At 39.6% G+C, this 21,327-nt stretch overlaps 1 protein-coding gene across 5 annotated transcripts in view; it reads right to left on the minus strand.

Annotated features, from left to right (window-relative positions):
* The window catches only part of TNRC6B (trinucleotide repeat containing adaptor 6B), a 122,483-nt gene that overhangs the window by 5,279 nt on the left and 95,877 nt on the right, over positions 1-21,327 (minus strand). For 4 of the 5 annotated variants that reach the window (XM_084206984.1, XM_084206983.1, XM_084206987.1 and 1 more), the window contains 11 exons: positions 20,128-20,173; positions 15,361-15,509; positions 11,683-11,808; positions 10,497-10,628; positions 9,866-9,961; positions 9,458-9,638; positions 8,933-9,067; positions 8,576-8,752; positions 3,934-4,080; positions 3,594-3,689; positions 337-561 (listed from right to left, as the gene is read on the minus strand). In XM_084206984.1, coding sequence (XP_084063110.1) covers positions 337-561; positions 3,594-3,689; positions 3,934-4,080; positions 8,576-8,752; positions 8,933-9,067; positions 9,458-9,638; positions 9,866-9,961; positions 10,497-10,628; positions 11,683-11,808; positions 15,361-15,509; positions 20,128-20,173 — 1,510 coding nt within the window. The remainder of the gene's footprint in view (positions 1-336; positions 562-3,593; positions 3,690-3,933; positions 4,081-8,575; positions 8,753-8,932; positions 9,068-9,457; positions 9,639-9,865; positions 9,962-10,496; positions 10,629-11,682; positions 11,809-15,360; positions 15,510-20,127; positions 20,174-21,327) is intronic. The other variant, XM_084206986.1, reaches the window with a different exon arrangement.

Consider the following 21,327-nt stretch of genomic DNA (forward strand, 5'->3'; position numbering starts at 1 on the left):
CAGCTTTGCTCGCAGTTCACATCAAGATTAATTTTACTGGAGTTTATCTTTGAGGAGTTCCTCTCACACAGCAAGCATCTAGTCTTGAAAGGCCCTATATAGCAAGTATTCTCTTCTGGCAGCTCTTAGCCCTTCTTCACTCATTCCCTGCAGCACGACCTGGGATCCCACCCTCCACCACCCCAATTACTGACAGCAAATTTCCATTTCAAGAAGAAACTCTCTTTTTTTCCTATTACCAGACAACTGCAACTTTCTTTCCTCCACACCACTGGTGCTGTAAAGCAAACTCTGCTCAGGTCTGAGCAGTGATGCTACCAGTTGATTTGTTCTCACCAGAGCCAAGCCTTGAGTCCTGTGCCCCCCAGCCCCTGACCGATCGGGGTGCTGTGCTGTTCCATGGAGATGATGGTTTGGGGTTGGTCAGGCCAGGAGGTGGGCGGGGCAGCCCTGTAGTGTTCCTTGAGGAAATATGGTTTTTCCACATCTTGTTGGAGAGATGAGTGGGATTGTGTCCTATGGGATCTGGGGACCACGTTGATTTGTAATCACTGAATTTTGCTAGAAGATTAAAAAAATTGTATATATTAGAGAAGCTTGTGAGATTAAGTACCTGTCCTATCACACTTGAAGTCTTTTGACTGCATTTATATTGGAGACAAGCACAAAACACAAGACCATACAACAGTTAATTTATCATACCAAAAAAAACCCCATGCTACGTCTAAGTTAATATTAGCTTATTTTATATATGCTGATTAAAAAAAAGCAATATAACAGGATCCTTTGTGATAATGTAGCTGATTGCAGTATGTTACATCATTAGTTAGATCAACTAAAGCTTTTATGTCCACACTACATTTTATCTGAGAATTTCTTGAAAGTTTCAGCACTACTGACCTTTAATGAAACGGAACCTTCTTAATGTAAAAAAACCCTGCAGAGCACTGAAAGGAGTATTGACCATTCTTGGTCTACTAAGCAAAAGCTGCCTCCTAAAGATGTCCTCTCTACAAGATCAAAGCTTTCTTGAGAGTCACAAAGCTCACACGATGTTGACAGAGCAGTACTGCATAAGGAAGGCTGCTTTAGCTGTGTGACAGCTGGACTTCTAAACAATCTTGATAGCGCCTTTTTTTTTTACTAGAAAGTATTACTAATAGGCAGATGCCTGTTAGAAGACCTATAGTGGATATCCTTAACACATTTCAAGAACTCTTTATAAAGAAATGCAATAAAAGAGAAAAATAAAAGTGCTCCCCAAAGCACCACTATTGGTCAGGAATATTTGCAAGCTCTGCCTAAACCAGTTTTTTAAAAAAGGCAGACTTCAAATTCTCCTACAACTTCTGACACCAAGGGACATTTCAAAAGTCATAATTCCTTGAAAATTCCTCATTGTTCTGCACTGAGAACCAGCCAACACAGACATGGAGGGGAAAGCCTGTGTCAGACTGTTACCTTAATCGTAACTCTCATGTGCATGTGTGCAAATACATGCTTTTAACTTCAGTCACCAGCAGACAGTGGTGAATGTAATTTGAAATAAAGTGAAAAAGCACAGATTTATGATATGCCAGGGCACCACAAAATAACACATCTGGAAACCAAGATCATAAAGCTTTCAGCATGTATAAGCATGCTTCAATTTACAGCTAGATCTCTGTATTTCCATGACACAGAAACGGTCAGTACCAAGCAGGTTTCAAGCACTAACCTTTGAAAGTGCTTAAAAACCTGCTTTCACTGGACTCTGCTTTACAGATGGGTGAATTCTAAATTTTCAGTTGAGATGATTGGCTCTCTGACTGTAAAACACTTGTGTCCAGCAGACAAAAAGAAACTAGTATGTGGCAGCAGTCTCATTTCCTCAATTTGAATATGACTTCAATATTTTTATCTCTTCAGTCTCTCTTATGCGCTAGACAAAAATTAAGCAAAGGCAACAAGTTGCTACATGCCACTCCTTTCCACAGGCTATAACAGAGGAGCCCTCTATGTCACTAGAATGCTGCATACACTGCTTCAAACCAAAGTCAGCTCACAAGGCAGTGGCAGGAACTCAGTTTTTCTTAAGGACTAAAGAGCACTTTCAACACATTTGGTGAAGATGCTGAGGTAATGCCTGAACACAGCTTTCATTCAGTATGATGAAAAAAACCTCAAGTTCGAGCCAGATGTAGCTCTCAGCTCTGTTCATCACCTCTGTTATTTATACACAATGCTTCATTTTTAAGTAATTGTCAAGACAATGATGTCTTCAAGAAAAAATTCTGACATTTGAAAGAAGCTTAAAATCCCAATGGTTCATCTGGAGCAAGTATTTCCAGCACTTTACTGCAAAGTGTGTGCAGAAACAGTTTTCTACCAGAAAGCTGTGGACACCTTCTTATGAAGGATCTGAGACATATATTTAAGTTTATATATTCAGGCCAACCATTAAAAACAAGAGGACCAAATGTCTCCACTGTCCAGATTTCAGGGACTGATGAGTGCTATAAAAGGCAAGGCAAAAACATTCCCTTCGCAGCACTCCCATGTCCTAAAGTAAATAAAATCACTCACCTTTACTAATACATACATAAGCAGGTAAAATTTTAAAAGTTAGGACATGTCAACAGACTGTACATGTGCTGTTTTTATCTTTTCTTTTGCATCTGTTGCTTTTTACTACTCATTCTTTAACTTACATAATATGCTGGTTTTGGCTGGGGTAGAGTCAATTATCTTTGTAGTACCTGATATGGGGCTGTGTTTTGGATTTGTGTTGGGAATGATGCCTTAGGTTTTAACTTTTATATTTTTTAGATTCTGTACTGGTTTAGTGTGTAGGTCTGAGCTTCATATTAAGGGATGGTAAGCTCTCTTCACAGAGTAACTAGAAAAAACAATTCCTTTCCTAGCTTGGGACCAAAGACAATCGACCCAAAATTCAGGCATAAACAATGCGGACTGAAGAGAGAAAACCAAGAAGGATGGGATTTCACAACCTAAAGCTAAAATTGGACAATTAACTCCAATATGCAAATGGACCAGAACTTCTAGAAGTGAGAGACTTTGTGACCGGTCGTCCATTTTTGTAACCATTTTGGGTTCATCTTGGGTGTAGCCCTGGCTGGGCTCTTGTACTGTCCAAGGTGTTTCCACTGAGGCCTTTTAATAAATGCCTACTTAATTCTTTAACTCCGCCTAGCCTGTTTCAGATCAGCCTTCACAAGGTATCGTGAACAGCATGGATAAATACAGATTGATTTAGTTATAATGCTGAGGAGTAGTTACACAGCATCAAGGCTTTTTCTGTTTCTCACATCCTCCCACCAGCAGGAGGGATGAGGGTACACAAGAAGTTGTGAGGAAACGCAGCCAGGACAGCTGAGCCCAATTGTGCAAAGGGATATTCCATACTACATGGAGACATGCTCAGCATATAAAGAGTGGGGGCAAGAGGAAGGAGGGGGTTATATTCAGAGTTATGGTGTTTGTCTTCCCAAGTCACTTTTACACATGATGGACTAAATACTCCAAGCAGAACAACAATGGACTAGTGATAAATGAAAAATGCTTTGTCTGGTTAAGTTTCAAAGCCTGCATACCTGAAGTGCTATGAACGTTGGTGAAGGAATTGTCAGAGGCACTGTAGGGCCAGGCACCAGGTGAAGGCAGCGAGGTGTTGAGGGAAGAATTAGACCCTATCAAAGAGAAAAGGACAGAGAAAGAGGAGACCAAGTTCACAGAGTTTCTGTAACACCATTAAACCTCACGAGAGCCACAACTGTAGCAATGCCAAGCTTTCAGGTGCTCCCAGCCACAGGGCAAAGGCAGGCAGCTTCCTTCTCAGACAAATGCAACAGACTGTTCGCCTGCAATGACTGCAATAATCTTGAGTTATCAGAGCGACTTTGATCATCACAGACCAGATGTGCACTGTTTTACCTGTGGTGTTGTCCCGCAGAAGTTGGTGGTCAGTATCTACAATGGGAGATGTGGCTGTCCCCCCCAGCACACTTCCAGGGGTCACATAGGGGTCAGATTCAGGGTCAATGTTTTGTATACCTTTCCATGGCACTCCTGGTTGGAACTCTGGGACAGGAGACAAAAAGGAATTAGACGCAATCAGGGAAATGTTATTTACTAGAAGTAATTGCTGAAGGTATTTCAGGATGGTAAACAACTGTCTTCTACACCATTCCTTAGGGGCAAAAAAAAGACTGCATGTTAGAATCCTAACCTATTTCACAGTTCCTCCCCACAGCACTAGCTCTGGTTTCATATGAATACAAGTCTACACTACCAAGAAAGTGGTACAAGGGCATCCAGTAACCCTTTAAGCGCCTCTGCTTTGCTACATTCAGATGAGGTTTCAACAGTTTTAACAATTTCCATCTAAGATGTGTAAGATTAGATTCTCCACATGTACTTGGTGTGTGTGCAGAAGCCTTTCTCCAGGAAAAGCTACCTACCTTAGCAGTTTGGAAATACATTTGACACATCCCACAGTATCTACACACACACACTTTATACATTACCTATCAATACTGAAGTGAGATGCCTTGTGGTAAAAGCAATGTATATACTCATTGACATTCTTCATGCTCCACAATGAGATGGGATATACTTATCATGCTTTAGTTTGAACTATAGCTCCAGGCATGCCAGAATTTTAAGACAAGAGGATGAATTATATTAAATATGAACACACAGAGACTCCAATTACTCTAAGAGAGATCAGTAACTCAGCTCCTTCAATGAATAAAGTGCTGTGGTCAGTTCTGGAAGCAGTGGTGCAAAAGTAAAACTGACAAGCACAAAAACAAGTAAAGAAGCTTCATATACTATGTGACAATTTGTCTAAGTGTGAGAAGAGTGCAAAGGTGGCAGATTCATCCCTTGCAGATACAAGGATACAGAATTCCAAATACAAGATATAGGATACAGAATTCCAAACTTGAATTTTGGAAATAATTAATAATAGAATATTTGAGTGTAATTAAAGATGCATTATTAAAAGCAGGATCCAAGATGCACTCTCTAGAATGAAGCAATGTAGGATGAATCTGGCATGGAAGGGTTCATTTCAGTCACCTTTGTAATGAAGATTTATAGTCAAGACTATGACTTTCACAGACAAATACAAAAGAAAATATGATACTACTGGTTCAAATTATTGCCACAGCAAGAGCAGTATTAGACTGTGATAATACACGGGAGAATCTGAGAGAAGACAAAAGAAGTGCCCCACTGGGTCAGAACTGGTCCATCTAGTCCAGTGTTTTGCCAACAGCAGTAGGAGTAATACCATTAAGGGACAGAACACAAACCTGGCCACTATCTGTGGACTACTGGCCTCACACTCTCCCAGTATCCACAGCTGTCCCAACTTAGATGGCAGAAATACCCTCTATCTGCTAGCACCAGCTTGTGAAACTATTTTCCCATCATTTTATCCACTTACTGTTTCAACTGGCTAGTATCATCAGTCTCAAGAAGTTGTGAAAGCAACATAACCTGAAAGTTCACCACTCCTGATGGAAAAAAAGCTCCCATCTATTTAAAATTTATATCCTGTTAATTTCAGCATTTGCACCATGGCTCTAGCATTGCAGGAGTCATGGAATTACAAGTCTGCATTTATCTTATCCACTGGCTTCATGATTTTATAAACATCAGTTACATCTCCCAATCTTTAGTAACTCAATAAAATAATCCAGGTAATAACCAACACTGCATCATGGAAGGACTCTGCTCAGCTACTACCAAAATACTGCCATCCCCTGACAAGCAGGACCTCCCTTTTGTTAAGGAAGAAGCAATACAGCTCTTCGGTCTACTCAAAATATCTTCTCTGTTCTGAGACAAAGAATCCATGAACATAGGTTAGAACATGGAAATTAGAACTTGTTTAGAGAAAAAAAAAAGAAGAAGTCCAAGTCTTCTATTTGCAAAGATTCTGAGAAATTTTGAGACTGAAAATTAAGTGCACAGAAAGCTCTAATCAAAAGGTTAATGACTATACAAACCAGGCTCCAGCAATCAGGGAATCAGGGGTATTATTGTTTATGAACACATTCACTGATCAATGTAACCCCGGTCTGGAAAAGCATTTCCTTGAACTACAGCACACTGACAAATTTCCAAACTCTCCTTTGGGGCTGATAGTCGTTATCATGCACATTCACCAACTCTTGTCTACAAACATGCTCTTTTATTTCTAAGCAGTAAAGAAGACATCAAATGCATTTCTCCACTGATATATGAAAGGTCCTCTCAAAAAGTTCAAACGTAAGATTATTGTGAAAACCATGACAGACACATCCAGGCCAGTTTGCTGGAAGCATGGCTGATCTCAAATGGGAAGATTACAGTCTAAGTATGACCTAAATATGCAAGTCTGTGCAACATAACCAAACGACATAGCTCTCACCAATGCAGCAAAACTTGCTCTCACCTCCAGCTGTGATATCAGTTTGACTGGGCACCACTTCATTTATCTTTGTGCTGAACAATACTGCTCTCTTGAACGGCAGAATTTCTGCAGCAGATGGCATTTAGGAGGAAAATGTGAAAGGTGTAGTCAGGGTGAGTGCTGAGTGACCACTGTTTTCATTCAAAGGAAAAAGGCACCTATTTCAAGAGGTTTTCTCTTGTAAACTTGTTTTTGTTAACTTTTTTCCCAGCACTGGGAGGAAGAATTCTCTCTCCATGCAAGGAACTGACAGTGGACCTCATCTACAAGCTTGTAGAGAAGAACCTAGAGTGTAAAGCCTTTTTAGGTCTTCATTCCTCATCAGGGGTATTGTATTGATAAGGTAGATCTTGATTTCAGTTCTCCTTGACAATGAAGTCCACCAGTTAGACTATGAGACAGCGCAAGTGACTGATGGTCATGGAACAGTAACTTGTCTCAGCAGCCTATGGATCTCGTAAGAGTGGAACAGCAATAACTGAATAAATGCCACCTGCCAAAACCAGGGATCATGAGTTACATGAGGGCTGCAATCATAGTCTTGGGCTACTAACACAAGACATGAGGCATGGTACTGAGGATCTCAGTGAAATTTTATGTTCAGAATTTGTGAACTTCACTTATCCTCTCACTGTGGTGAGGCAGTCAGCAACAAAAAAATTTACTTATCACTGACAATGGCAATACAAAATCACTATAGAAGGTCTACGATATCAACAAGGGGCAAAGAGTAGCTATCAAGCTTTTAAACTTTTTTTAGCTTTTTATTGTAACAGTTTTGGCACCAAGAACTTCGCCAAAACCAGTGACTGCTCCAAAACTTGGAAACATGGCAGATCTGATCCTCATGTGTCTCTTGTATCATTCTCAGCAGTACAGTCTTAGTATAATACAGGGGAATGGTGACTGAGTTCAGTAACAATGAGTCTGTGAGTAAAGTCTGGTTAAAGATTACATTTTGGGAGTTTCTGGCATTATAAACAGCAACTCCAGTCCAAAAAGCTCCATACTTAACAACCAGGCAGACAGAAGTGTAACACAAACATACCTGCACAGAATGCAGCGAGCAGTATGAAAATTTGTGGATATGCAGATGTTTTTGAGAGAACTAATTCTTTAGCTCTGTTAGCTCATCAGAAGATGTTTTCTTGCTGGAGTTAGACACTAAGGGCTTCCCTCAAAAATCTTCAACTACATTTTCTAGATTTCCTGCAGCTGTATCTGTCATAGATTGCTAGGCTATCTGATGCAAGGTCTGTGCTACTGCCTTACCCAAGAGATGTACCTGGACTTTTACTTTTTTGTGCTTGAGTTAGTAATGTTCTCCTGGAATGCAGCTGTCTTCCAGACAAGAGAAAAATCACAGCACCCACTATTTGCTGAATACCATCGGTGATTACAATCTGTGCAACTTCAAGGACACCACTCTATTAAAATGAATGTTTTATATAGAAAATTATGTGTGTACTCAAATATGTACTTTTCCTAGAGAGTTTTCTAGCAGAAACATAAAATTTTGCTAGTGAAACTACAGAACTTTAAAAATGTGCACCAGCCTACCATCCCAAAAGCAACAGACTTCTACCTAAGCCACAAGATTCCTGAGCATATCTGAAGTGTCGCAACACTCTTCTACCCTTTATAAAGGTGAATCACAACAGTGTGGTGTTCTCACCATCACAAAAAAGCCCTACTTCACATCTTTTTCTTTGATTCCACCGTATCAATAATTTTTACACTGTGTCAGTCTAACACAGCAGCAATAAGGAATCAGTACAAAAGACGGGACATGTTGGTGTGTATTCTATGACCATACGTTTTCATGAGATTTTCTGTAAATATAAAGTCACAAAACCACAGAAGATAGGAGTTCACCTAACAAAAACCAAACACTACTCAAGCAATTCAGCAGTTAGTTCATATTCAGTCCAGCATTTTTTGCTGGAAATTAAACATTTATGTTCTACTTTAACGTGGAAGAAATTTCAAAACCAAGCTAGGCCAAGCCATCCAAGTATTTTCATTGCAATGCTTATTTAACTAAGTAAGTTGAGGAAAGGTCCAGCACATCCATCCTAAAGTGAGGACACAACCCCTGCCCTTATGTAATACCTGGAGGCCAGCTGGCATTGCTGGATTTACTTCCGATCTTGTTTGTTGGTGGAGATTTGGCAGGTAACCAACTATCACCAGCAGGGCCTGCGTGGCTGCTGAGCGGGTCGCCCTGGATTATGTCAAACTGGTTGTAGGGCGATCCTCCGCGAGCCTTTCCAGGGGGCACTATTGCACCTGCAGCGTTAAAAACACACATTTACACTCGGCAAAGGTTGGGATCTTCAGGAGTACGATGCAAAAATTAACGCAAGAATATTTGAGATGCATACTGGTGAGGCAAGACAGTTTGATCTAAACTATTTCACCTCTGGTGAGATGATCCTACAAGGGCATTCCCAAAACTCCCCCTCTCACCATTTTTGTGCATATTGGCATCTTGTGAAGCCACAGAGGGTAGCCCTTCCATCATAGTCCACTGCTTAAAGCGGGATTCTGTTCCAGCCTCTTTCCCTCCCACCATGCCATAATCCATGCCACTTGAGCCAAAGCCTGTGAAACAAACAAACAAAACAAAACTCAATTGTCATCTTCTGTTTTGTTTTTAGGCATCTTTAAATAGTTTAAATGGGGAGTCGTAATTATAAGAAAAAGGTGCGAAAAAGTCAACAACAGCAAAAGGTATGTTCAAGGGCCACTTCCAAGTAAGTGTGTTATGTCAGTATGCCATGATACGCTTTCTTCTTAGGTTTGTCTTCTTCCCACGCAATGAGAAATAACACAAGGTGATTCAAAGCTGACACATGTCATATCCTTTGCTCTAATGCTTATACATAAATTACTCATTTCTGGACCCAGACATAAGTGACTAACACAATTACCATATTAATAATAGGGAAGCTACAGGCAATGCACCAAACCTACTTCCAACAGAGCACTTACCACCTGAACCGTATCCAGGTATCTGCCCTTTGGTCTGTAAATCTGAGAGACCCACATTCAAAGGATTGGGTACCATGCTGTCTAAATGTGGCTTAGGCCCAACAGGGTGGGATGGAGAATGCTTCATGCCAGGCTGCCTCTGCTGCTGCTGCTGCTGGAGGGCACTCACCATACGAGCAATCTGCAAATGGAAGAAAATCTGCTTCATCTACGCTATACTGCAATGCAAATTCCAGTAAACAAAGAACCAGTGAATTAGAGGAGATACAAAAGACCCTGCTCTCAAAAAAGCGCACCGCAAAGAGAGCAGATGACAGTACTGAAGCCAGCACCATCTCTTCCGCAGACTGCATTTCCCCAGCAAACTTCATACTGATTCATATGATTGACAAAAACTGTGCCACACACCTGTTGCTCCTGCTGTTGTCGCACAGCTTGAGATAACTTTCTCTGGCTCTGTAACAGCTGTTGCTGCTGCTGCTGCTGAAGGAGGAGCTGACAAGCCTACAAGATAAGGGGGGGTGGGAAGAGTGAAAATACGGAGCTCATCAAGCGAAATATAATCGCCAGGAGCAATTCACAAGCAAACACTTTGCTCAGAACTCAGGTAAACTGTTTCTCATTCCACTCACTCAAATAAAATGACAATGAATGCATTAGAAGAATACCACATCCCTCACTTAAATGTTAAATGTTTCTAATTTAACAGTGTGCAACAGAATTACTTGTACCTGCTTTATTACCGTCACTATGACTATAAGTCTGAAGAAAACTTTGTGAAAAATCAACAAACAACTGCCTTCTGTACAAAAACATGGCTTGGAGTCATTACTAACCCACTGTAATCCACAATAACTACATGGGCCTATTTGGTTTATCTGCTGCCTTCTAGCAGGACTTTACTACCCCATATAACAAAGAGTGAATACTTGCCCAAAATAACATCAGTAGAACACAACAGAATTAGAATAAGCATAAAAAGAAAACTCAGCAGACAATTTTCAAACTGTCTTGTCTCACAAGATTACTAGCTACTTACTAATTGAAACTGGGGAATCTGTGGAAGCTGGCTCAGCATGGCAATCTGTTGTGGAGAAAGCTGGGGGCCCATATTGAACAGACCAGGATTCAAGCCACTGTTGGGAAACTGTTTGAGCATGGAGGCCGAAACCTGCATGGAAAGCAGTTACATGTCCTGAACACACTGCTATGAGGAAAAGATGGTGAAGTACAAGTATTTCTATACAGGGACAAGCACGACACCAATCTTCAATGGTGTTCTGGGAAAGACATTACAGATTTATTAACACATCACATTTAAACATGCACAATCTATAACTTGGGCAGAGTGACTACCTCACTTGATTGACAGTATACAGTATTACATGTGCAGATGTAGACACACACACAAAGGTTATTCCCCCAACCAATCAGGTGCTAGAGGCTGTCCAAAATTTAAATGCTGATATATATGCAGCTAGCCAGTAATCACAGTACTGCATTATCACATTAAAAACGTACTGCTTGACAAGGGAAAAGAAAGGCATTCAAGCAGTCACTGGAGCAAAGAAACAGTGCCTCACAGAAAGAGTTAATCTCTTTGTACATTGAATTAGATACAGTAAAAGACAGGAGTAGGTGGAGAAGAATCCCCCCATTTCTCCCTGCATTACTGGAGAGTAACACAAGTACAATTCAAGAGAATCCCAAGGACTGTTCACCAAGTCCAAAGCAAAAGGTAAACTTGTACATTTGGAGACCCTGACGTCTTAAGATTAAGCTCTGTAATGTAAATGTAACATGTAGCCCCTCCATCAAACCTCTCTTTTGGGGGGGACAGGAAGCACAGGACAAGACTACTTAAAAAAAATTAAGCAACCTGTCACACTTCAGAAACACTTTAAGCTTTCACGTTTATTTGTTCTTTTAAAAATACTTTGCAGAAGCCTATATAAGACACAGGATTCCCAAATTCACTTGTGAGGTTTAAAAATACTGGTAGCGAGCATTTACCATCAACTGCCTTGGAATAAGATAGAATGCTAATGCTTCTGCACTGCATTTTAAGTACTTTCAATATGAATTTTAATATTTTTATCTTATTCAATTTTTCAATTTCTTAGCATCAAACTGAGACCAAGACAGGCGTACAAGTAACCTCAATGACGTGCTCTGAAGGCTGTAGCTCTACTTTTACAAGTAAGCATTTGCTATAAATTCCTTACCTGGGGAGAAAGGAATTGGGGAGGCACTTGCGCCCGGATATTGGGGGAAGGATTTAGTGGCTGCACTGGTGTGTGCATGCCCCTCGATTGTGCTGTGCTGTTTCCAAACAAACCATGATTGCCACCCTACAAAATTAAAGCAGTAGTGAGAAGATGAATCCTGCAGGATCATGGATTTCTATGCTAACTACATATCAGTAACAACGAGCCAAGTTACTGACTTCAGAGTTCCCTTAGAATTACAGACGTTTGGCTAAAATCAGTAATATTCTACCTGGGTTAAAGCCACTGTACTACATTTTTGAGATGCAGGTTGTTTCTCCTCTAACACTGAAGAGTCATGCTTACCTACTTAAGACATGACAAATCTAATGTTTTAATATTTTGCACTTTACATATTGGAAAATGGAAATTTGGAGTACAAACAACAAACTAAAAACTCCATTCCAACTGGCTTAAAAGTATGGCAAGACTATCAACAAGAATTCTGGTCCCCCATTTTAGAGAATACAGGTACTTTTCCTGAGTAGGTTACTGAGATATCACTCACAAGGTTATTTTTTTTCCTCTGTAGGCCTTTCATTAACTAATACTATTTTACAATTCAAATTTCAAACATTTCCCTTCTGCCATGAAAGCTTCAACATTCTGGATTTGGATATTTTTCTCCCACTAAATCCGAAGAAAATTTTCAAGTGAGAAAAATAGTTGTGGGGGTCTTTTTCAATGGTTTATTTTTTAATACAAGAGTATTTGCTGTTGAGTTTTTAATGAGAAGTATTTAATGATTTATAAGCAACTTCTGCAATAAACCCTAATGCATGAACAGGACCCAAGCAAACTTGTGATTATGTTTCATGATTTCAGCCTCTTGAGCAGACAGTTTTTGGTACCATTTTCCAAAAAAAGCAAGAAATGTTATCAACAGTCTCCTACACTAACTAAGCTACACTCTCTTGCTTCCAGAAGCTGAAGCTCATACTCCAAAGCATCCTTATACGCCATGAATTTATCTTTTCAGTATCAAGACCCTCAGAATTTCCCATCTCCTGCTATCAGGGTGCCTGTGATCCTCAGATACCTGGTGTTCTGAAGAGACTATTTTCCACTCTTCAGCCATCATTCCCTATTCTGCCTGTCCATGCCAGCATTGCTGCACCCAACATAAACCCATAGTTATTCCAAACTGAGATTGTGCAAGCCTTCACTAAAACCTTTCCTTTCATTATATACCAGGACTTCAAAAATCCTATCATAACACTGCATAATACTCCTACCATTAATACTGTGCATTTTCTGCTATCCTTTTGCTCAAACACAAGGCTCTCCTTCTGCTTCTACACTGGCAGCACTATGGATTGCCTCATTCACCTGCATCCCCCTCCACCTAAAGTATCTTCTCATTCAGAAGCAACTTCTAAGCATGCAGGAAGGCAAACAAAAATCCCCAAAAGACAAGAGGTTTTATTCTGGAAAGAGCCAGATGGAGTCAACTACACATTAAAATTTTTGAGAGGCCTTGAAGCTGCAGTTACACTTTCAGCCCTCTCTGTAACTCCTCTCTGTAACAAGAGTTCTGCACACTGAGATCAACAACATGCCTGCAAATTCTGGACTTAATCTGATGTTCAACACTGTGTCACATAGAAACAGAAAGACAACACAAAGAAACACCATCATGTTAGGAATATGACTACATAAGCTAGACCAGCTGCAATAATTAGGTACTATTCTTTCATTTCTTAGTACTCCTAAAGTATTTTCTGCTAGAATAATGCAGAACATAAACGCCAGAAATTCTTCCAAACTGCTGTTAACCACTTAACTACTTCCCCACCATTTCCCTGTACATAAAAATATTGCCACTTCAAGAATTTTTAAAGGCTACCAAATCAATCTCTCCTTTGAACTGTGAGGAAGGGAGAAGGGAACAGGCACAATGCTAAATCACTGCAACTTTTTACAGGCTCATTTCTACATACAAGGTCTTTGAGTGGAGTCTGAAAAACTTCAGTGTTGGGTTTGATGAGGCAAATCAACAGCCTCTAACCGGGTTTTAAGCCAGCAATTAAAATAAAGGATACCACTAACTTCACGACTTCTGAAAAGCACATCCACCTGCTGCTGCACTGCGATTTAGGAAGAGGCCAACAAAACCAGACCAACTATGTTCTGATGCTAGGAACCAAAGTGGACTGATTCTCAATGGCCTGAGACGGCTGCAATTTCCATTAACAATTTTAACCTATTCAGCAGAAAAACAAATGCAAGCAACCAACTAACCAGGATTAAGCCCAGGTTGCAGCCTTATAACAATGCATCTTATAAGGTGGCCTGCTTACTTGTCTAGCAGCGAAGTTTTGGGGACTGAGCCCTGAGCCGATTGCCCCAAGGCCGACGTTGGATAGTGTGGAACCAGAGGGAGACAGCTTGTAGCTGGGAGAAGGGGAGAAGGGAGAGCAGGGAGCCTCATCCCCAAGGCACCCATCTTGATTGGAGAAAGGCAAAGTCAGCTGAAGCAGCAGTTAGCCAACAGCAGGAGTTGGTTAGTGAAGCAACAGAACGCAAGAGGAGAGAAAGAGGGACGGTGAGTGACTAGGAAGAAGCAAAGTTAATTTGTAATAGCAGTTACAAGGACAAAACTTCTGATTCAAACGATCACTTGACAAGATTTTGGTCCAAGAAGATACTCTTAAGTTTTCTTTTTAAAAATACATTTTGAACTCTCATGAAATTAATTTCTGATAGTGGCTATTACCACTACAGAAGCAAGCAAATCTTGAATGAATTCCTAATGTTAGCACACACCTACCAGCATAATTTGTTAGGAAACGCATTAGCTTTGCTCATGATATTTATTAATTATGCCACCAGAGGGAGTTGACAAAACTGCTTTTTGGCTTGTTTTACCAAAATGGAGGAGTTAAAAAATTCCTAGACAGTTAACACGCCTTCAGAATTTTTAAACCAAATTTGTTTTCCATTTTACATGTGATAAACTGTATCTAAAAAAAACCAAAACAGCCCTAGAGCATTCTGTATCTATTGGACACTCTCCAATTCATAATGTGAAGCAATTAATATTTGATAATAACAGTGAAAGCTTCTGTTTAAAATAGGCAAGGATATGAAAGAAACACTATCATAACATACAACAGATGTCACAGAGAAACAGATGTCGTACAGAAGCTTACAGTACACGGACATACAGCATAAGGGGTTGCGGAATTTAGAAAGGGTGTTTCCAATAAATGCCAGACATGAAAGAAGAAAAATATTTGGAAGACTGTGATTACTTATATTTACTTAGATCTCAACCAATTTTCATTACAATATGTGACTGTAGCTAGTAGCCAAAAGAATCATCATGATGAAACCTATAATGAATTTTATTGCTACCAGTAGTTTACCCTTCCAAGAAAAAAGAAAGCCATTTGTCTAGACCAAAACCAGTCTATTCTGCAAGAAAAAGCCTCGCTCTCTCCAATTTTGTTCTTCTATGCACATCTGACACCTGTTTTATCCACACATTATTCCACCAATAAAACTACCCCACATCTTTTACTAGTGAGCTCAATCAGGCTTATTCAATATCTAGCACCTGTGGACAACTAGGGTAAAAACTGGGATCTTGAACAAAGAGGCTGATATTAATTTATCTGAAGATATTTCTCTCACCTTCTCAAAATAAGGCCCACTATCTGTGGTTCCCATGTCTTTGGAATTAGGTGGACGGAACCCAGATCGATCCTTTCTCATCATGTCATTAAAATCCCCGAGATTCACAGCTCGTTTATCTACCTCGAACTTCTTATCTGGGAGACCACCTGTAAAAAGAAAAAAGAAATTAGTGCAAATAATCTCATGACAGCAGGATCACAGCCAAAGAAATACTCTTTAAGATCAGGGTATTAATTACATCTGTCTTCTAATTTAGCACAGCTACAGTTGGTATTAAAAGTGTTGAAAAATAAATGTAGGAAGTTTCATTTAACACTGAACACGCCAATTTACTTTATAGAGTTTAATGTGAAGTATTTATCAAAATTTATGTAGAGATATAAACAAACATTTCAACTGATTATATTAATTAATACCTAGTTCTCCATGTCTCCCAAAACCTGCACTGTAATTTTTTGGGATTCAGTATGTAGAAAGACTACTATTTAAGTTCTCCATGTATTCTGCTTAGCTTCTGCTGGGTTTGACATTGAGAAATTATTTGAGATAATTTGAAAAATTTGGTCACATGCACATTATTTGGTCAAGGTTGTCCTACAGTCACATGAACTTAATTCTTAAATACAAGACATCAACAGGTACATTGTAACTTCAGACAGACAACCAATCTCCTTCAGCCTGCACACAATAACACAACCAGTAACACAGACACTTCTCAAACACCCGCTAAAGTGTCCTGCCATTGTTTAGTCAGTAACCTAGTGAAGTATGAAATGTCAATAACAGATGACCAAACTGAAACATACACGGTGAACAAGACATCGATTTTCTCTAAAAGCTTCATCAACAGCCAAAGGGCTGACTGGAAAAAGTTTTCCACCTTACAGACTGAACTGCTGCCAAGGAACAATCTTTTTGGTCAGATGTGGCACCTGTAAGCTATTGGATGCATATTGCTATGTTGAAGTAGATGGAAAAGATCTTCGTTTTAAAACACTGATGTGATAGAAATGAGCTTTACTGGTATTTTTAGTTTTAAAGAATACTGTTTAGTTAGTAGCACAGATGGTCTTTCCAAGAATCATTTTAAAAACATGTCGGCACAATTAACAAGGAAATCTGTGACTTTTCCAAAGGAAGTTGGTGATAGATAACCTACACTACCACTGACAAAACCCTGAATCTTTAACAGAGCAGACAGCTAATCACTTTAACACCTTCAAAACAGTGTTTTTTTTGAAAAAGCTTCTCAAATCCGGCATCTCTTCTTAATGTCCAATCCCAAACGATTAATATTCACAGCGATGCCGTAGCATCTTCACAGCCAAGAAGCTATGAAACTGACCACTAATTGCATGGGGTTTTCTAACTCACACAGCTTTCAAAGCTGATCCAGCTTCATCTTCTCAGATGCCTTCAACATCATTTATCACACGACAGTTGACAAATCACCTACATATCTTAGCTAGTAACTGGAGTCATACTGACCTGGATGAGCTTGTGGTTCTCTGATCCCTTTCTAACACATCCTGAAAGCTACAACTGGCTCTGCAAAAGCACTCACAAAGTGTCATGAACAGCTCAGTGCTGTCAATACCTACATCAAACCACTGCACACAATGCCAGCAACATGCACTAAAAGGCTCATGTGCTTTAATTCCACACAGGAAGCCCTGGCCATTAGTTGCTTGAAAAGAAACTGAAAGCCAGGCATAGTTGCATCACTGGCTGAAATGAAACTGGGTCAATGCCAACACAAGATGACTAAGCCACAGAAACACCCTTCCGTCTCTCTGGTTATCCTGATGATCCAATCAACTCCTCAAACATTACTGAATGATGCCTTGTAAAATACACAGAGCATTAAAAGAGTACCTCTGAAGGCTTGAAGCACAGATTTGCATGTCACTTAGTGCTGAGGCAGCTGCTTAAAATTCAATATAAACAAGGCCTCACTGAGAGAAATGATTGCATTCCTTTATCCCATTCACAGAAAATTCTAATGCAACCTTGAACTGAGTCGTGTGAGTCTTGTCCTTTGAACTTGTCAACTAAAACTATAAGTAATGGAGGGGGCTAAAGAATAGCTTTACCTTATGTAGCGCAAGGCAACTGACAAAATGTGAAAAGTCTGAATTACCCTCTACAGTAGGCAAAAACACTTCTGTATGAATAAATATGAAGCCCCAAATTCTCTATGTGCAGAAACACAGAACGGGTAAAAAGTCACACCATCTTCATTAAAAAAGACCCTATCAATTCTTGGATTTTTTCCACTATTAAGAGTTGAGAAAAACACTGAAAAATGCAAAATGCAAGGACTTGGAAGATGACGTTCACTCCCTAGTGTGGGAAAAAACTTCTAGTAAGTACATCTTCCCCACCACATGCACAGGGCTTAAAGAAAAAGAAGGAAAAGAAATCTGAATTCCATGCAGAATTATATAATATGATCCTGCACTGGGAAGTAGGAGACACAAACTGCTGCTGAGCAAAGTTACCCAAAACATTTACTAACAAGAGACTCAACACGGTGAAAATAGACACACCCAGTGGGGTAACCCAGATAAAGAAAATAATTTAAACATTTTCTTCTTGACCACAAAAACATTTTTAAGATACTGATTTTATACCTTTACCATAAATTTACATCATCTAAGCCTACTGAGCAACCACATGCACTTAGATATTGAGCTGCTTCATCTGAATGTTACGTAAATTACAGCTTTGTAACATATTAACAATAGCCAGCCGCACAAATTGCATTTGTAATGTAATTTAGAAATAGAAATTTTTACTTCATTTCTCAGTATTTACAGGTGATTTGAGAACTCTCTGATCTGCAGATGTTTTAACTAACATATTAAAAAACAGACAAAGGTGACTGTCAAACAGGGGAAAAGAAAATACAAAATATTAAGTGGTTCTGACAAGCTACTTTACTTTAGCAAACTTTATATCTCAGAACTTACAGAACAGGAAATATTTCAATGGGGAAAAGAGAAGTTATATCCTATTTTCAAAGTAGACAAGCTATCCATTAAAGAGATTTGACAGAAGAAGTAAAGAAATACATCTGCCTCAGACATGTTACCAATCCATCTCTTTTCTGTCTTGGCCAGTAAATAAAAGTATTACTCTAGCACTTGAAATAAAGGGAACATGCTTTTCAAACAAGAAGTCTAAGAGCAATGTAGTAAGAATTACTGACAGTGCATGATGATCCAATCATACTAAAGCCAAAGTTTTCTTTGACATATGTGGTCTCCAGGCACAGATTTAACTCTGTGCATTTATCCATGAACTAGGAAAACAGCACACTGGCAGTTATCTGTCAGAAAAACATGGTATGCTGTAATCGTGAGTGAAAACCAGTTGAAGAACAAGCCTACATCATAAGTAAGTCCAACTTTTAAAGTTTAGAAGTAGACCTGGGCTGAGTAAAACAGCTTATAGCTTTCCACAAACAAATGCCATAAGCAACAAGAGCAAAACTGCTAAATACAGGACATAAAAACCTATGAAGATCTGTTACATTCTCTGCCTTTGAAAGAGAATAAAAGCCATAATAAATGGCTCTACCTAAGATCAAGGGATGCCACCATTAATGGGCACACTAAACTTAAAGAAGAGCAACATATCAAGATAGAAGATGCAGCCTTGCTGCACCCTTTCACAGGATATTCTGAGCAGCAGTCACCTCCTCAGACGCTCTGATAGCCTGAGGGCCCTTGAAAGTTCCACTGAATCCTTAATTTGGAGATAAGAAACTAAGAGAGCTATAATCAACATAATCCAGGCCACCATCCTCTTCATTTGTATATGCTTAGATCTGTTTTATACCAGCAGCATCTCAAGGCAGGTGAGAACTGAACACTGATCACTGAGATGGTGACTGATCTCCACCTAGACATTCTTTAGAGAAGCATGCTACAGTCCGAGCCTGAGTTCTAGGGAGGATGCATGAGGCCAAACTGGAGAGATCAAAAAAATTTGTTTGTTTATATGGTACGATACAGTTTTGTGAAAGGTAACAATCTCATTATCTCTGAGATCCTTCACTACTTCAGAGAAGACAGCAGTTTCAGGAAAAATGAACAACTGAATCCTCTGTGAAGTGGGACAGATATTTAAGAATGTAATGGATTCTAAGCTGAGAGACACTGCATCTGTCTGGATTGTATTAGAATGCCAAATCCAGACCAGGTATTAGATGCAAGTAAGTCTTGACTACCACAGTTCTACCTTTGCTACCACACAGCCCATGATGCTTAAGCTGTGTAGCAATTGTGATGAAGCTATCCAGAACATACAATCTAGTTCTACTGAAAAGTAATTTGTAATAGCCTGAGGCATGAAACTGAAGAAATCAATGAGAGAAGATAATTTTTTTCCCCTCACATCACCTCCACCAAGCTGTAGTAAATGGGATGTCCTACTGGCAGGAGGGAAAACAGTACTCTACTACCAAATGAAAAAGATTTTCACTTTCTTGAAACAGTAACAATGAATATAAACTTAAAAGATTAAAACAGTCTTAAAGATGTCTCTGCCCCAAGTTATAGCTCAGCTCTGTACAGGCATACATCCTGATCTTCTTGCACATCAAAGCTTACAGACATGATGGAAGATGCTTTTTACTCTACCCTTATATTATGAGGAGTGCTAAAACTAAGAATCCTTCCAGAGTACAGCAGGTCATCCTCATACAAACACTACAGGTGATCTCACATTCCAAATGCATTGCAATTAAAATATACTCACCTACAGACAAGTCCATCTTACTGCCTGGAATGTCGTCAGTTTGACTCTGGGGGTAGGGGGGGAAAAAAACCACAGTTCAGTTCTGACTTCTATTCAACGCTGAGAAATATTTCAGAAAGGTAGAAAGAACATGCTTGTGCTAATGAAAGTTTTACTTTAAACTAAAACTGAACACGAGGGTTTCTGATATCACCCTGGACACACCTTGCCTCAACCCCCTAAGGCTGTGCTTGGCAAGTGTACCCATGTGACAGCAGACACACAGACCAGCGACAGAGGAAGATGGACAGACAGCAGCTCCGTAAACTAACCTATGGCCTTGTGTTCCAGAGACTGAGTGACAAAACACTGAAAACAGTGGCCAAAATGACAGCTCATCCTCATGGCCTGTCATGCCATCAAATCTTGAAATGTACTGCCATGGGGTTCTTCAGTTGGCAGTCTGGGAAATAGCTTTCAGAAGCATCTACTGTCTAGCAAACTGAATTAGAGCTTGAGAGCCAAAAGACATTGCAAACTAATCCTAAGCATGTCAGTGTCAGCTTGTGCTTGAGACTTCTCACACAAACTCTGTATTGTTATCCTCTGCTAGCCAGTATTACATAGTATTCCTGCTTCACAAGATGACAACTGGCACAATATTCTGCAAAATATTTTACAAATTAGCTTGTCAGAAGTTCCTTTAAATAAAAAATTGTATAGAATTATTTTTGAAATACTTCCCTACAGCTCTGTCCTTTTCTCAGTGATGTGATATTTATTTATTCACTTTACCAAGCAATCTTTACTTATGGATTCAAAATGAGCCCTTTTTTTTCTAAAAAGACCCTGCTGTACTTCAAATATAAATTCAGCCAAGACAGACACAGGGCTGTAAATCTCCTTTTCTGATATGTGGCTGAGATTCAGAATGAATACCTTGGACTTATCACAGTTGTCTGACACTACAGGCAGGAGCCTCTATCTTGAGCGCTCTAAACAGCATGTTATGAAAATAAAATTAAAAAACCCCAAACCCAAAATCAAAGCAACAAAAAACCACCCCACGCTAAAAAGCAACAATCCTTGCACCCCAAAACCAACCAAACAAAATAAGAACATCCCCCTCCCCAAACCTATTACTTGCAAGGAAACTGCAAGCTCAGAGCAGGAGCTATCATAAAGTAACCTTAGGAAACAAAGTAGATTTAGGGTTTTTCT

The sequence above is a fragment of the Fringilla coelebs genome (assembly GCF_963513975.1).
Source record: "Fringilla coelebs genome assembly, chromosome: 5".
Classification (NCBI taxonomy): Eukaryota; Metazoa; Chordata; class Aves; order Passeriformes; family Fringillidae; genus Fringilla; species Fringilla coelebs.